The sequence below is a fragment of the Danio rerio genome, chromosome 24 (genome assembly GCF_049306965.1).
Source record: "Danio rerio strain Tuebingen ecotype United States chromosome 24, GRCz12tu, whole genome shotgun sequence".
NCBI lineage: Eukaryota > Metazoa > Chordata > Actinopteri > Cypriniformes > Danionidae > Danio > Danio rerio.
This window is the reverse complement of record NC_133199.1, coordinates 42745548-42762223: the sequence shown is the minus strand read 5'-3', so window position 1 is coordinate 42762223 and position 16676 is coordinate 42745548. Positions and strand designations below refer to the sequence as shown.

At 38.1% G+C, this 16676-nt stretch overlaps 1 protein-coding gene and 1 long non-coding RNA gene across 5 annotated transcripts in view; one reads left to right on the top strand and one right to left on the bottom strand.

Annotated features, from left to right (window-relative positions):
• Positions 1–9771, top strand: part of LOC141380770 (uncharacterized) — a 38021-nt gene extending 28250 nt beyond the window's left edge. The window contains exons 8-9 of one of the 3 annotated variants that reach the window (XR_012399564.1): positions 2989–3218; positions 7519–9771. This is a non-coding gene — a long non-coding RNA (uncharacterized lncRNA). Of the gene's footprint in view, positions 1–2988; positions 3900–7518 lie in introns of those variants that run through there. The other 2 variants (XR_012399565.1, XR_012399563.1) reach the window with 2 other exon arrangements.
• capn15 (calpain 15) overlaps positions 1–16676 on the bottom strand; it is a 55822-nt gene that overhangs the window by 19630 nt on the left and 19516 nt on the right. For both annotated transcript variants that reach the window (XM_002663847.8, XM_021470406.3), the window contains 3 exons: positions 12428–13895; positions 2986–3194; positions 73–256 (listed from right to left, as the gene is read on the bottom strand). In XM_002663847.8, coding sequence (XP_002663893.2) covers positions 73–256; positions 2986–3194; positions 12428–13895 — 1861 coding nt within the window. The remainder of the gene's footprint in view (positions 1–72; positions 257–2985; positions 3195–12427; positions 13896–16676) is intronic.

Here is a 16676-nt window from a genome sequence, read left to right as displayed (position 1 = left end):
CTTTAAAGGTAATAAAAAGTGCACCTTTCAAAGCACTTCACGAGACCTTTAAGAAACTACAGCAGAACAAACCTGCGAGAAGAGCAGAAAGCCGTATTCGTCACAGGGCAGCATGTCGTCCACTAAAACGGTGGTCCACATGCCGTCTTTACAGAGCCGGACCTGATAGGCTCCTTCCTGACAGATGCTTCTGGTGATCATCACTCGCTCCACCAACTCCGGCCGCTCCGCCAACACCGCCAGCGCACTCAGAAACCTGAAAAATACAGCATGAACAATTCAAAAACAAATCAAGACTCTGTGAACAACAATACAGATCAACTCAATGCTAGAGATTGTCTAAACCAGTGGTCCTCAACCATCAGGTGGATCAATTGGTATCTGGCCGCACAAGAAAGCATTAATTATTTCCGTTTTATTTATAATCTTTAAAGTCTAAACAATCTTTTATATTGAAAAATCTTTTATTTTAAAAAATGAGCATATTCACTTGCTTACATCTCGGTCAGTTGGTCTCCCAAATTAAACCCACATGCAGCAAAATGAGAGAGAAACAGACGACTATGGAAAGTTTCTTAGCTAATGGGAAAATGCCAAGTGAAGGACCTGCAACCTGCCAAGGAATAGATCCGCAACCCATTTGTCAACAAATCAGGTGAATCCAGCATGTCTGTACAAGAAGATCAACTGCTGGAGAACGCAAATGATGGCGGCCTTTTAGGAGGCGTTCACATATAGCGTCTTTTCTAGAGTTCATACAAGTTTGTTATTTCCAATGTAGGTGTGCACAAGTGGCGTGGCGCTTCAGGAGGCACCAAGATGAATGAATGCTGCATGTCACGTGACAAGAACTGACCAATGAGCTTCATACTTTGTATGGAATATTCACATTTCGGTAGACTAATTATTGCAGTCAAACACAGAACACCCAAACACTGCAGTGATTAGTAATTTTTTTCCATAAATAAAACTTGTATCGGAGTGACAGCAATGTTTTATCAGCTTGTCATCCTCTAAGACAGGGGTGTCAAACTCAATTCCTGGAGGGCCGAAGCCCTGCACAGTTTAGTTCCAACCCTGCTTCAACACACTTACCTGTAGGTTTCAAACAAGCCTGAAGGACTCAATTAGTTTGATCAGGTGTGTTTAATTAGGGTTGGAACTAAACTGTGCAGAGCTGCGGCCCTTTTGGAACTGAGTTTGACGCCTGTGCTCTAAGAAAATGGTTCATAGTTGCCTAGCAACCTAAAACGAACCCCCTCTAGTACTGTATCACAGTACTGGGCTGCAGCTGGAAGGGCAAAACATATGCTGGAATAGTTGGTGGTTAATTCCGCTGTGGTGGAGACCCCTGATAAATAAAGGGACTAAGCCGAAGGAAAGTTAATATGAAAAAAAATCTGCAGTTTGGCATGTTTAAATGGAGATTTATGGTGAAAGCAGCCTTTAAATATATGTATTGTGGTTTAAATTTACAGACACAATTTAATTGAAGTGTAGTAAAAAACACAAAGTGCAGTATGGATTTTCCTCTCCATTCATTTAAAAAAACAAAAACACTTTATATGAAAAGACAAAAAAACAAACAAACAGAATTGACAGGTGAAAAACAGTGTTGTGGCCTGCAGCGTCTCATCATTAATGCATTAAAGGGATAGTTCACCCAAAAATTAAAGTGTACTATTTATTCACCCTCAAGCAGTACCAAACCTTTATGAGTTTCTTGAATTTAGTTCCGTTTCTTTATTGTCCACAAGAGGAAATTTATCTTTGGCTTCGCCACACATCCACATCAGCAGCCACACTTCTCATTTTATAATATTGATATATTTTAAATCAGTGTTTCTCAACAACGTTCCTGGAGGACCACTGGCTCTGCACATTTTCCATGTCTCCTTAACCAAACACACCTGATTCCGATCATCAGCTCATTAGCAGAGACTGAAACCCTGTAATGGGTGTGACAGATAAAGGAGACATCCAAAACATGCAGTGCTGGTGGTCCTCCAGGAACGTGGTTGAGAAACACTGCTTTGAAGGGGTCACAAAAAACAGGCAATACAATTACATTCAATATCATCATATAAATCAAAAACTTTAGGTGACACGGTGGCACAGTGGGTAGCATGAAGGTCCCTGGTTCGAGCCTTGGATGGGCCAGTTGGCATTTCTGTGTGGAGTTTGCATGTTCTCCCCATGTTGGCATGGGTTTCCCTGGGTGCTCCGGTTTCCATAGTCCAAACACATGGCATTGGTGAATATGCTAAAATTGGCTGTAGTGTATGTGTGTGAATGACAGTGTATGGATGTTTCCCAGTACTGGGTTGCAGCTGGAAGGCCTGCTTATAACATATGCTGGATAAGTTGGCGGTTCATTCCGCCAAATGACTAATTTTTTACATGATGCGCAGATTTTTGTGTTTTGGAGTTATTGTTTTTCTAAAATGTGGATAAAAAATTACAGAAATCTTTAGAAAACATCCTAAAATGTACAATATATTATTGTTTAAGAGTTTTTATGATTTTATAGTTAAAAATGAACTCACCATCTTGCTGTGAGAGCATGTCACCTAATGTGTGCTGGTGTCTCATTTAGTTTGTGTTTTCTAATTATGTAAAGCTAATGGCCACTATCTTTTAGTTCAGTTGGCTAAAGATGTCATGTGACATTACTAAAATTTTATTGTACAGGTTAAATGTCATTAGTGTTTTTAAAAATGAAATTTTCTTAGTGTCATTTATAAATGACGATTAAAACATCCAACTTTCTCTATTTTCAGCATTCTTCGAAATATCTTCTTTTGTGTTCAAAACTCATACAGGTTTGACTTTGAAACAAATAAAGAGCAAGTAAATGAGGACAGAATTCTCATTTTAGGGTGAACTGTCCCTTTAAACATGCTGACTCGCATACTGTTCATATTACTGTATATGCTACTGTATGTAATATACGGTGCAGTGCTTTATATGGAGCTCTTCTCTTACCAGCAGTTTCCCAGAAGGCCTTGCAGAATATCTGAGGGACGGGGTGTCCTGAACACAGACCACTTCACACCGCGATCCTTAAAGTTATTGCAGTTGATCTCATGAGGACGGAGCCACTTCTTGATCCGCTGCTGGACGCTGTCGTTTTCCGGGAAACCGACCGATCGAGGACCAGGAGGAAAACTGTCATCCACGAAATTCACTGCGTTCTGCAACAAACACACCACAGCACTGTAAGATATCTCACACACAGATGTAAATTTAAAAATAATGTGTGCATCATTTTAATCTAAAATGGTATATTTTTAAATAGGAATCGGTTGCAAAAGTTTTATCTGTATTAAATAGATCTTATTTGCCCATTAAGATATCACATGCACACGTGAATATATGAAATCGTGAAATATTTTGAATAAATATGCTGCAAAATAATGGGTGACATGGTGGCTCAGTGGTTAGCACTGTCCCATCACAGCAAGAAGATTGGTTCGAGCCTCAGCTAGGTCAGCTGGCATTTCTGTTTGGCGTTTGCATGTTCTCCCCGTGTTGGCGTGGGTTTCCTCCAGGTGCTCCGGTTTTCCCCTCAGTCCAAACACATGCGCATAGATGTATTGAATGAATGAAATTGGCCATAGTGTATTAGTGTGTATGGGTGTTTTCCTGTACTGGGTTGCAGCTGGAAGGGCATCCGCTGTGTAAAACATATGCTGGATAAGTTGGCGGTTCATTCCGCTGTGGCGAACCTTGATGAATAAAGGGACTAAGCTGAAGGAAAATTAATAAATGAATGCTGCACAATAGGTATCAGTTACAGAAGTCTGATCTGCATTAAATACATACAAAAATATATATTTTTTAATTTAATTAACCACATGTAAACATCTGCTGTCATTAAATAATGTGAGTATCATTTTAATTTTAGATGTTTTTGTTTATTTTTAGGAAATGTGTAAAATGGGAATCAGTAATAAAAGTATATAAATAAATAAATAAATATTATATATATATATATATAATATATATATTCATTATCACATGTAATAACAAGTAAATATTTGAAATCATTAAATAATATGTGTAGAATTTTACTTTTAATTACTGAATATGGTTTAAAACAGAAATTAGTTACAAAAGTCTCTCATCTGCATAAAGGGCGTCACACACCATATGCGCCGCTCTGCGCCGCGACACAGCGCGCACTTGACAGTTGAAAGTATCGCACACTATATATACATATATATATATATCTATATTTTTTTTATAAATGTGGTGTAAAACAGTTTTATCAGTTATAAAAGACTTATTTGCATTAAACAGACAAAAATGTAAAAAAAAATTATGTATTAAAATTTATATTATACTTTATATGTTTGACATTTTCCACAATCAATTATTTATACAATCATAATTATTTCTAAAAGGGTGACACGGTGGTGCAGTAGGTAGTGCTGTCACCTCACAACAAAAAGGACGATGGTTCGAGCCTCGGCTGGGTCAATAGGCATTTCTGTGTGGAGTTTGCATGTTTTCCTTGCGTTTGCATGGGTGCTCTGGTTTCCCCCACAGTCCAAAGACGTGCGGTAGAAGTGAATTGGGTTGGCTAAATCGTCCCTAGTGTATGAGTGTGAGCGAGTGTGTATGGGTGTTTCCCAGAGATGGGTTGCAGCTGGAAGGGCATCTGCTGCGTAAAACATATGCTGGATAAGTTGGTGGTTTCCTTCTGCTGTGGTGACCCCGGATTAATAAAGGGACTAAGCCAAAAAGAAAATGAATGAATTAATTATTTCTAAAATATATTTAGCAGTTTACCAGCCCACACACACTCCTCATTTGCTATAATTGAACATATAATATAAATGATATTTATTTGCATCTCATTGACCATAAATAATATTTACAATACGTATTAACCTAACAAGTTTGTAATATGGCTAAAATAAGTAGCTACATGCTTTTACAAATGCATGTGACAAACTGCCAACCTTAAATAGGTACATAAAAACTAATCGGTCAGACTTTACAATAAGGTTCATTAATTAATGTTATTTAATGCATTTACTAACATGAACAAATAATGAACAATACATCGACTACTGTATTTGTTCATGTTAGTTAACGTTAGTTAATGAAAATACAGTTGTTCATTGTTAGTTTGTTAACTCATGGTGCATTAACTAATGTTAACAAGCATGGACTTGGATGTTAATAATACATTAGTAAATGTTCAATTATGATTAATAAATACTGTACATGTGTTGTTCATGATTAGTCCATGTTAGTAAATGCATTAACTAATGAACCTTATTGTAAAGTGTTACCAACTAATCTAATAGCAAAAGTGTGAGAAGTCTTTCATTAGTGCTTTAAATTCATGTGGTTTTAAATGAATAACTTTATTAATTTACCATTAATAAGTAAGCATAAACTCTGCACACAAATACACATGGAATGTAACTGAATTCATTTTAAGTGTAACCTAGCATAACATCCTTAAGCAGGCAAGTACATCAATTTTCTAAAAACTACTATTTACAGTCTGACAAAGAGTAAATCTGCAATAAAACAGTCTGGAAGCTTCTGAAGCGGAACTGCAGCAGAGATTCTGCAGAACAATAAACCTTCAATGCTATACTCTCACGGGCAGCAGCAGCTCACAGCGCACCTGATTTATTTTCTATTGCTGGACAAACACGTGTATTCTGGAGGAATAGGGGTCATTTTGACTCTGGGGAGCCATTTAATTGCTGCCGCAACCGTTTCTAAAAATACACCTCCCAGGTTGAGAAACGCAGACGGAGGGGCTGCTGAGAAGATGTGCTCAGACGTGGAAGTGCGGTGAGGCTAACAGTCCTAAAATACTATTCGCAAAGAGAGCTATGCATCACTGAATTGGTTGTGTGGCATGGTGGCTCAGTGGTAAGCACTGTGGCCTCACGGCAGGATGATCACTGGTTCGAGTCCCAGCTGGGCCTGTTGGCATTTCTGTGTGGAGTTTACATGTTCTCCCCGTGTTCACGTGGGTTTCCTCTGGGTGCTCCGGTTTCCCACATAGTCCAAACACATGCGCTATAGGGGAATTGATGCACTAAACTGGCCGTAGTGTATGAGTGAGTGTGAATGAGTGTGTAGGTGTTTCTCAGTACTAGATTGTGGCTGGAAGGGCATCCACTGTGCAAAACATATGCGGTTCATTCTGCTGTGGCGACCCCTAAAAAGTAAGCCGAAGGAAAATGAGTGAATGAATTGCTTGTAAAGAAGAGACACTGCAGGCAAACACACCTAAACTTTTTTTGTTTCATTTTTTATGTATATAAAACATCTAAAATACACTTTTTTATTGTATTTTGTACATTTTTATATGGTTTTTTCCTTATTTAAATCTAAAGAGAACATTTAAAATACATTTTAAAGGCATAGTTCACCTAAAACTGAACATTTACTCACTATTTACTCACCCTTAGGAGGTTCCAAATGTTTTTTTTTTTACTACTGAACACTAAAGAAGATATTTTGAAGAATGTTGGCAACCATTGACTTTCTCAGTATTTGTTTTTTTAACTATGGACGTCAATAATCTTTCAAATATCTTTGTTTGTGTTCAATAGAATAAAGACACTTGTAAAGGTTTTGCACCACCTTAGGGTTAGTAATTGTAAATTTTGTGAGAACTATTCCTTTACATTTTTTTTTTTACTTCTTTTATACTAAGGTTTTCTGTCTGATGTTAAAAAATAGACTTTAAATTTTAGACTTTTTTTTACCAATGTGTGTCCGTAAATGTCATTTATAATACACATTTTTAGGGTTTTTCCCACCTGCACTGAGCCTAAAATCTCCATTTTAGCTGCTCTTACATACACAAAACTTAATAGGTTTATTCATATCTGTGTTTTTAATGCATTTACAGAGGGGATTTGCCTGATTATATACAAACTTGGGTCCTCACAGCAAGAAGGTCACTGGGTCAAGTCCCAGCTGGGCCAGTTGGCACTCCTCGTGTTGGCGTGGGTTTCCTCCGAGCGCTCTGGTTTCCCCCACAGTCCAAACACATGTGCTATAGATGACTTTAATTAACTAAATTGGCCGTTGTGTATGAGTGTGTGTGTGTGAATGAGTGTGTATGGATGCTTCCCAATACTGGGTTGCGCCTGGAAGGGCATCCTCTGTGTAAAACATATGCTGGAATAGTTGACGGTTCATTCCGCTTTGGTGGCCCCTGATGAATACTAAGCTGAAGGAAAATGAAGGAATATACAAAATTTTTAATAAGTAACACAGGCTGTTTGCACTATTTTTCAAATTTTGAAGACACTCCTAAAAGCTTTGACTCTAATATGAACTTGACTTTAACAAAATGTTCATATTTTTGGACGACATATATGCAAATTAGCACATATTTAATGAAATAAACTCTAATTTTCATATTAAAACAACACATCCAATGCTAAAAGTATTGATATCTTAAAGTAATCAGTCGACTATGCAAGTACAGTGATTGATCTTGGTTGATATTTTTACCCTGTTCACCTGCAGTGTCTTGCCTTTACTGGATCAGTATGCAGCTGTTCTGAAGTGTGAACATCTGGGTCAAAGCACAGCTGCACGTCTGCTGGAATTAACATTTATCTGAGCTGATCCCATCACAAGCAAACCTCGGATCAGATCAGTCCCAGCGTCTTCAGAGGTGGTCAGGGATGTTTGTGGTCACATCACATTTACAGTGTGAACACTAATGCATTCTGATGTGCCCCATAAACACAGAGGGACCATCCAAATATGAACCATGCAAACAAAAAAAAAACTGAAAAAATGCATGCTTCATGTAAGATCCAGAGAAAACATCAGGATTGATCTAATGTTGCATTGATCCTCATGTGGAAATTATGCAAGAAGCAAAGACATCAGAGACAAACAGAGAAGCATCTAAACATATTTAACATTTAATAAGATAATAATAGCAGGTATTGTTGAGCTGATATGCTTTCTTAGGTAATTATACTAAGGTCGCTCCCACTTTAAATGAAGTGGTGTTAAGAAAACTCCACTTTTGTTGGAAATAGTGGCTCATTTTTCCATTATTTTTGAAAAAGAATGGCTCATTTGTTTAGCTCTCCTATACAGTGCATCCTGAAAGTATTGATAGCGCTTTACTTTTTCCACTTTTTTATGTTACAGCCTTATTCCAAAATGGATTAAATTCATTTATTTTGTCAACATTCTGCACACAATACCCCATAATGACAATGTGAAATTTTATTTAAAATAGAAAGCTGAGAAATCACATGTACATCAGTTTTCACAGCCTTCACAGCTCTAAATTGAGCTCAGATAAATTCTGTTTTCACTGATCATTCCTGAGATGTTTCAGCAGCTTCATTGGAGTTCACCTGTGGTCAGTTCAGTTGATTGGACATGATTTGAAAAGGCTACACCTGTCTGTGTAAGGGCCCAGGGTTGACAGTGCATGTCAAAGCATAAACCAAGCATGAAGACAAAGGAATTGTCTGTAGACCTCTGAGACAGGATTGTCTTGAGGCAAAAGGCTGGGGAAGGTTACACAAACATTCCTGCTGCTCTGAGAGTTCTATTGACCACAGCGGCCTCCATCATCTGTAAGTGGAAGATGTTTGGAACCACCAGGACTCTTCCAAGAGCTGGCCGGCCATCTAAGCTGAGTGGTCGGGGGAGAAGGGCCTTAGTCAGCGAGGTCATCAATAACCCAATGGTCACTCAGTCTTGATTCTTCTGTAGAGAGAGGAGAGCCTTACCAAAGGACAACTATCTGTGCAGCAGTCCACCAATCAGGCCTGTATAGTAGAGTGGCCAGACGGAAGTCACTACCCACCTGGAATTTGGCATCTGAAGGACTCTCAGATCTTAAGAAACTAAATTCTTTAACTCTTTGGAGTGAACGCCAGGCGTTATGTTTGGAGAAAACCAGGCAGCACTTATCACCAGGCTAATACCATCCCTACAGTGAAGCATGGTGGTGGAAGCATCATGCTGTGGGGATGTTTTTCAGCAGCAGGAACTGGAAGACTAGTCAGGATAGAGGGAAAGATGAATGCAGCAATGTACAGAGACATCCTGAATGAAGACCTGCTTCAGAGTGCTCTTGACCTCAGACTGGGGCGACGGTTCATCTTCCAGCAGGACAACGCAATAAAGCACAGCGCCAAAATATCAATGGAGTGGCTTCACAACAACTCGGTGAATGTCCTTGAGTAGCTCAGCCAGAGCCCAGACCTAAATCCTATTAAATATCTCTGAAGAGATCTGAAAATGGCTGTACACCGCCGCTTCCCATACAACCTGATAGAGCTTGAGAGGTGCTGCAAAGAGGAATGGGCAGTAATTCCCAAAGACAGGTGTGCCAAGCTTGTGGCATCATATTCAAAAAGACTTGAGGCTGTAATCGCTGACAAAGGTGCATCAACAGAGGATTGAGCAAAGTCTGTGAATACTGATGTGCATGTGATTTTACAGCTTTTTCATTTTCTATAAATTTGCAACAATTTCCAAAACTCTTTTTTTCACATTGTCATTATGGGGGATTGTGTGCACAATGTTGAGGAAATAAATTAATTTAATCCCTTTTGGAATAAGACTGTGACATAAACAAATGTGGAAAAAGTAAAGCTCTATCAATACTTCCAGGATGCACTGCAGTTAGTTTAGTTTTACCATTTTTGAGTCCACTCAGACAATTTATGAGTCTGGCAGAAGCCCTTGCAGCTTAGTTTAGCATAGATAATTGAATCAGATTAGACCATTAGCATCTTGCTCAAAAAAAAAAAAACAGAAAGAAAAAGACTTTGCATAAATTTTCTATTTAATATTTTGTTAATCCGTACCATGGTTGCTGCAAGCTGGTTTTATTGACAGAGGTTAGCTGATTTCATTGCGCTTTTAAAATCATTGCGATGCTGCAGTCAGGGTACGACAGCAAAGATCCTTTATTACTATGCCAAAATGAGAGTATAGTTCCTAGACGTATGAGCCTAGAAAATAACTTTTTATTTTCTGTCAGTTTTAGACAATGAACCATGATAAAGACTACAGAAAAGTCAAACTTTTAAGATGTAAATACATCCAGATCATTTTTAATATTTAAGTAGAATGCAAAAACATGTACGTAAATAATAAGTGCAATGTAACAAATGATTAATTTAAATGCAAGTGCATAGTAGTTTAAGGCCACTTGATATAAAGAGGGACCCTAAGGCTTGTCTTGATTTCAGCCATTGGTTCAGCAAAGGTCAGTTTGATTTGACTACAGATCTTAAGGCAAAAACATAAAATCAATATTACAGGAGTTGATCAGAAATAAATGAGTTGCTCTGTGAAATATACAGTATCTGAAAGGAAAACTCCTGATTTAATAAGCAAGCTTTTGGAAACTCATCTTCAGGCAAGTCTGCATTAATGAGTCCCGAATTAGGGAAGTTGTTCACTTTCAAAGATGAACTCAAAGCAGTATTAACTGTACTCATGATAAGTGCCTAAACACTTTGGTGTTCTTTCTGAGACTTTGTATTGACTATGGAAAAGGATCAAGAACAAGAAGAACTTGCGAATTTGCATTTGCCCTGACGGCAGTGAATCATCATCACATGCAATCCATTTAAAGAGTTGTTTTTTTCTGCGGGACGATGCTGAAACAGTGCTGGACAACTGCTGTCAGCATCTCCTCCAACACAAAGCTGACCACCATCTCCGAGAAACAGATGCAGTATCTATTGAGCCTCTATTTTTACAATGCTTTGTGTTTTTCTGTTTGTGGCTCAGTTTGACAGATTAAGTTGTGGTTTAATAGCAAACAGAAGGACAGATGTTTAGATGATGCAGCATTAGTATTTAGGTGGATCAAGGGTGTATACTAGTGGAGGCACTATACACTAGAGACGCACCAATATATTGATCACTAACATGGGTGCCATTAGCAGGGTGGCGGGGGGTAGTTGGGACGATTGTAAGGGTCCATGCACATTTAGGGAGAAAAACCTAGCGATACTATCAGGAGGCATCAACAAGCCTTTTATCATTATCGCCTGTGGCAAAATAGAATAATATGGTGTATCTAGTATCCACCTAACAGAACTAAAAATAACAATAAACAAGTTTTATATGCACAACACTCGGCATAAATAAGTACAATCAGTAACTTTTTATAATAACTACACACTATAAATCATTTATTAAGCATTAGCAAATAGTGAATTCATTATCTGTTAAGCATTAACTCTACATTAATGAACATTAGTAAGCAGTTTATAACTGCAGCTACAAATGCTCCATTCTTGACTTAAAACCAAATTTAAAATGTGCTTAATACTGTATTTTCATACTTAGTAAATGATTAATTTTTCATTACTAAATTAAGTATTGCATTATTTACAAACCAGTTGTATTTAAGAGTAGTTGAGGGTTTTTAGGATCATTCAGAATGAGGATCATTCAAATGATTAATGAACTATTGAAATCAACGTTTATATGTCTTATTATTCAGGCATATACTAATAGTCAACTAATATGTTAATAAATGTTTTATTAACTCAACTTCATGCAGTTTTGTGACCTAATCTAAAGTGAGGACTATTTATGGCTTATAAATCTCATATAAATGACAAATAAAGGCTCAGAATCAAATGAACAATAATCTTTGCAATCTTTTCTAAAATGTAAAATTACTGTAAAGTTTAAACATTGCTGAATAACAGGAGTTTCAAAATACAACAAAACTGGATAAAACAACAATATAATAATTAAACAATGTAATAAAATGTAATGTTTAAACTCTACAGTGATTTTATTTTAGATCAGGTTGCAAAGACTTATTTTTCATTTGAAGTACAGTTTCATTTGTGTATCTTTAATTGAATAGGAATTAATAATGTCATTTTTCCTGTTTAGAATTTAACTGAACCTTTATTTGTCATTTATAAAGGATTTATAAAGCATGAATAGTCCTCACTTTAGATTAGGTCAAAAAACTAGGTAAAGTTGAGTTAATAAAGCATCTATTAACATACATAGTAACCATTAATATATGCTTGAATAATAAGACATACAAACGTTAATTTCAATAGTTTATTAATCATTTACTAACTCATTCTGAATGATCCTAAAAACCCTCAACTACTATTAAATACAACTGGTTTGTAAATAATGCGATACTTAATTTAGTAATGAAAAATAAATTATTTACCAAGTATGAAAATACAATAATTAAGCACATTTTAAATGTGGTTATAAGTCAAGAATGGAGCATTTGTAGCTGCAGTTATAAACTGCTTACTAACGTTTATTAATGTAGAGTTAATGCTTAACGGATAATGAATTCACTATTTGCTAATGCTTAATAAATGATTGATAGTGTGTAGTTATTATAAAGTGTTACCGTACATTCCTTTTTGTGTCAATGAAAGTGACAGAATCTTACCTCCCTACAGAAGCTGACGATATTTTCCCACAATTCCTTGGCCTCTCCCTCATCCGTGCGCCTGCGGGCCTCCACATGCATGCTCTCCCTGCGCTTGAGCGGCTTCCCGGTTTTCCTCAGATTCAGGTACTGCTGCGGCGTGTGACATGCGGCGCAGTGCTTCATCCTTCCCTCGTTCAGCAGCGTGCAGGCAGGACACGTCCACTGGCACACACTCTTGTCCTGCGCCGACGGGGACGAAATGGAGGACGAGGAGGAGGTGGAGGTAAAGGCACGCGGGTGGGAGTGCGGTTGTTTCCGAGAGCATGATGAGCAGCTGGACGGCTCCGAGAAACCATGCAGTTTGGAGGATCCGCAGGCCGTACAGTGACCCGCGCCCGTCGGGTTGCGCAGCGTACATTTGGAGCACGCCCAGGAGCTGAAGTCTGGGCTGGATGGCGACGCTGGCGTGAAACGCACTGATTCGCCGAGCACATCGATGACATCACCACCCGAACCCGGCCTCGACCCTCTGCATGCATCGCAGCGCCCGGCAGACGATGAAGGAGGAGCTGTTGGGGCGGAGCATCCGGGGCACTTCCAGGAAGGCGGAGATGTGACTGGAGGGGTGGGGTTATTAGGCTCCTCCTCCTCCAGCACGCTGAGGCGCTTGACTGGGTAATTACCTGATGGTGGGAGGGGTTTAGGCTTGGTTGGTGGGCAGGATGAAGGTGAGGTTGGTGAGGGGCCAGGGTTTGGAGGCCGCCCAGGGGGCGGGACTTCTCTTCGGCTGCGAGGCACAGGATTATTTTGAAGTGAGGACAACGAAGGGGGCAGAAACGGGACAGGGGGTGGAGATGGGGTTTCAGACGGTGCCTGCGGTGGAGAATCTTCGGTTAGATCGATAAGAAGAGGTGCAGATGCTCCTGCCGTTTGCGTAGGAAACCCTGCCACAGGTGTGCGCACTTCTGGTACCACTAGAGCCTCCGGAGGGATTTTCGGTAAGGAAAGTTTCCTCGGACCACCACACGCTGAACACGACAACGCAACTGGAGTATTCACTAAAGTACAACGAGGACACGCCCACTCTGAGGAGCCCTGCCCACTCATAGGCACCTCCCCATTGGACTCTATGCACTGGGATTCCCCATTCGCCACCTGACCTTTAGGTTCAGGGCTAGAGGCGAGGTCAATCGGAGTGGGCGGGGTTTGTTTGGGTGGGAGGGGTCCGTTGGGTGTTACCGGAGCAGCTCCACACACAGAACAGGAGCCTAACCCGTGGTGGTTGGTGAGAGTGCAGCGTGGGCAGGACCAGCGGGGTTCCTCTGCACTGCTGAGGCGCAGAATGTGGTTCAGATCCGGCTTCTGTCGGGGAGCTTCACAAATGGAGCAGCGCATAGAGCCGCTGGAGTTGAGGAACGTGCAGCGCCCGCAGGACCAATCAGAATTCCTCACAACTGCTTCCATCGAACCAGGTGAATGAGAATGACTGAGAGAGAGAGAAAGAGGAGACAATTAGATATGGATTTCAGACTGGATATTAAGACTTAAACATGTACACAAAACAGAGGTCACAAAGAGAGAGGAGGAAAATACATGGGATTAAGGAAGATTAATATGAATAATTTTTTATATTTTAATTATAATTTACATTTGAAAAATTATTGGATTGTTTTATGTCATTTATAAAGTTATATCACGACAACTAAAAGGAGAAAAAATACAGGTAAATAGATAAATTAATAGTTATTAATATTGTTAATTATTTATATATTATACATAATTATTTGTATGATTACACCTAATAAAAAAATTTAAATCAAATATTTGGTGTATTATAATAATAATAATAATTGAAATTAATTAAAAGAATGCGAAATGTACAGTTGAAGTCAGAATTATTAGCCCGTTTATTTTTTCCCCCCAATTTCTGTTCTGTTATGGGAAGATTGTTTCAGCACATTTGTAAGCATAATAGTTTTAATAACTCTGATTTATTTTATCTTTTCCATGATGACAGTAAATAATATTTTACTTGATATTTTATAAGGCACTTCTATACAGCTTAAAGTGACATTTAAAGGCTTAACTAGGTTAATTAGGTGAACTAGGCAGGTTAGGGTAATAAGGCAAGTTATTGTATAACGATGGTTTGTTCTGTAGACTATCAAAAAAAAAATAGCTTAAAGGGGCTAATAATTTTGTCCCAAAAATGGTTTTTAAAAAATTAATAACTGCTTTTATTCTAGCCGAAATAAAACAAATAAGACTTTCTCCAGAAGAAAAAATATTATCAGACATACTGTGAAGATTTCCTTGCTCTGTTAAAAATCATTTGGGAAATATTTAAAAATCAAAATCAAAATCAAAAGGGGGCTAATAATTCTGACTTTAACTGTATACATAAAATAATAATAATAATAAATTCTATTGCATTTATTGTATATATTTTTATTATAAAAAAAATCTTCATTAATTCACCATCCCAATAAAACATTCAAAGGGCAAACAAAAAATCAACCTACATTTTAAAAAGAAAATATTTGAATAAGAATACTCGATATCTGCCCAGCACTCTTAATGAGCACTCTCTCAGAGCTGTGTGTTTCAGATGCTGTTGGTGCTTGGGTCAGTTCCCTGTGAGCCACTCGCTCAGACATTTGGCCCACTGTTTTCAGAAAGCATCACACACACTCAGTAAGACATTTGTACTGTGAGTCACAGTCATTAGCACTGGTCAAACAGAACTGGCCCTCATCCCACTCCTCACTGCCTCTCTGTGTGTGTTTGTGTGTGTGTGTGTGTGTGTGTGTGTGTGTGTGTGTGTGTGTGTGTGTGTGTGTGTATTATATGACTGACTCAATGGTGATACTAACTGTCGGCTCAAGAAGGATCACGCTGATAAATAATGCATTGAATCAAAGCTGGTGTGAGTATCAGATCATACTGCAGAACCACTGGACGGGTGTGTTCTCTGACCTATTAACACTGCTGGAAAATGGGGAATTATTGGCGGAAATAGTTTATCAGAGCATGCAACAGAACAGCCTTCCAAGGGCGTAATGTTTCTGGCCTCGGGCTGCCGAACATCATGTAAAAACAATGCTGACTTCAATCCACCGAAAACCATTTTTTGAGTCACAGAAGGAAGATCAGGGTAACCTGTGACTGATGAAATCTAAGCAGAGGAAACACCTTTGATTACATAAACCAGAAAAGCACATGAGGTGAAAGATTTAGCAGAATTATGCAAAGAGTGATCCATTTTTGGGAATTAATATGGACATGAGCACTCGGCTAGGCTTGATGTGTCCTATATAGAGACACCACAGTTTTACTCTGTGTACAGTAGGACTATTTTTAAAAGACGAACACAAACTGAGATTTATATCAGATGCAAAATATTTGCATTGTTAGTGTCGATATTTAATAATGCTAACATATTACGATAATAAATATGCATGATACTGCTATGACGAGCACTTTAAAATATTGGCAATTATTTTTTTCAATTAAAAATATTGTGGACTATTGGTCTTAAAGAGGACCTATTATGCAAACATTCCTTTTATAAGGGGTTTAAACAGTTGGTGGGCATCAGTGTATAAATGGCAGAAATTGATTAATCAGAAGTTTTTATAATAATAATAATAATAATATTCATATGTTCTCCCTGCGTTCGCTTGGGTTTCCTCCGGGTGCTCCGGTTTCCCCCACAGTCCAAAGACATGCGGTACAGGTGAATTGGGTGGGCTAAAACTGTCCGTAGTGTATGAGTTTAAATGACTGTGTATGGATGTTTCCCAGAGATGGGTTGCAGCTTTAAAAATGAGTGAATTAAACTAAAATAATGACAAAAAACTACATATTAAGAATAATGAATGTTTGGTCATGTTCATTTCTTTGTTTATTTTTATTACTGGAAATATATATTTTTGGTTCCATTAGTAAACATACTTACTAACATGAACAAGGATTAAACAATGCTTGTACATCATTTATTAATCATAATTCAACATTTATTAATGCATTGTTAACATTCAAAGTTGTGCTTGTTAGTTAATGTGCTGTAAGTTAACATGATCAACTTTATTTTCTTTAATTAATGTTAACAAATTTGAATAAATACTGTAATAAATGTACTGTTTGCTGGTGCAAGTGAATATATTAACTAATGAGTAAAGTGTTTACTGTTTAATATGATCATGCAATAGCAAAATACAGTAAAATATGATAATAATGCATTATTAGTTTGTCAAAGAACCGAATT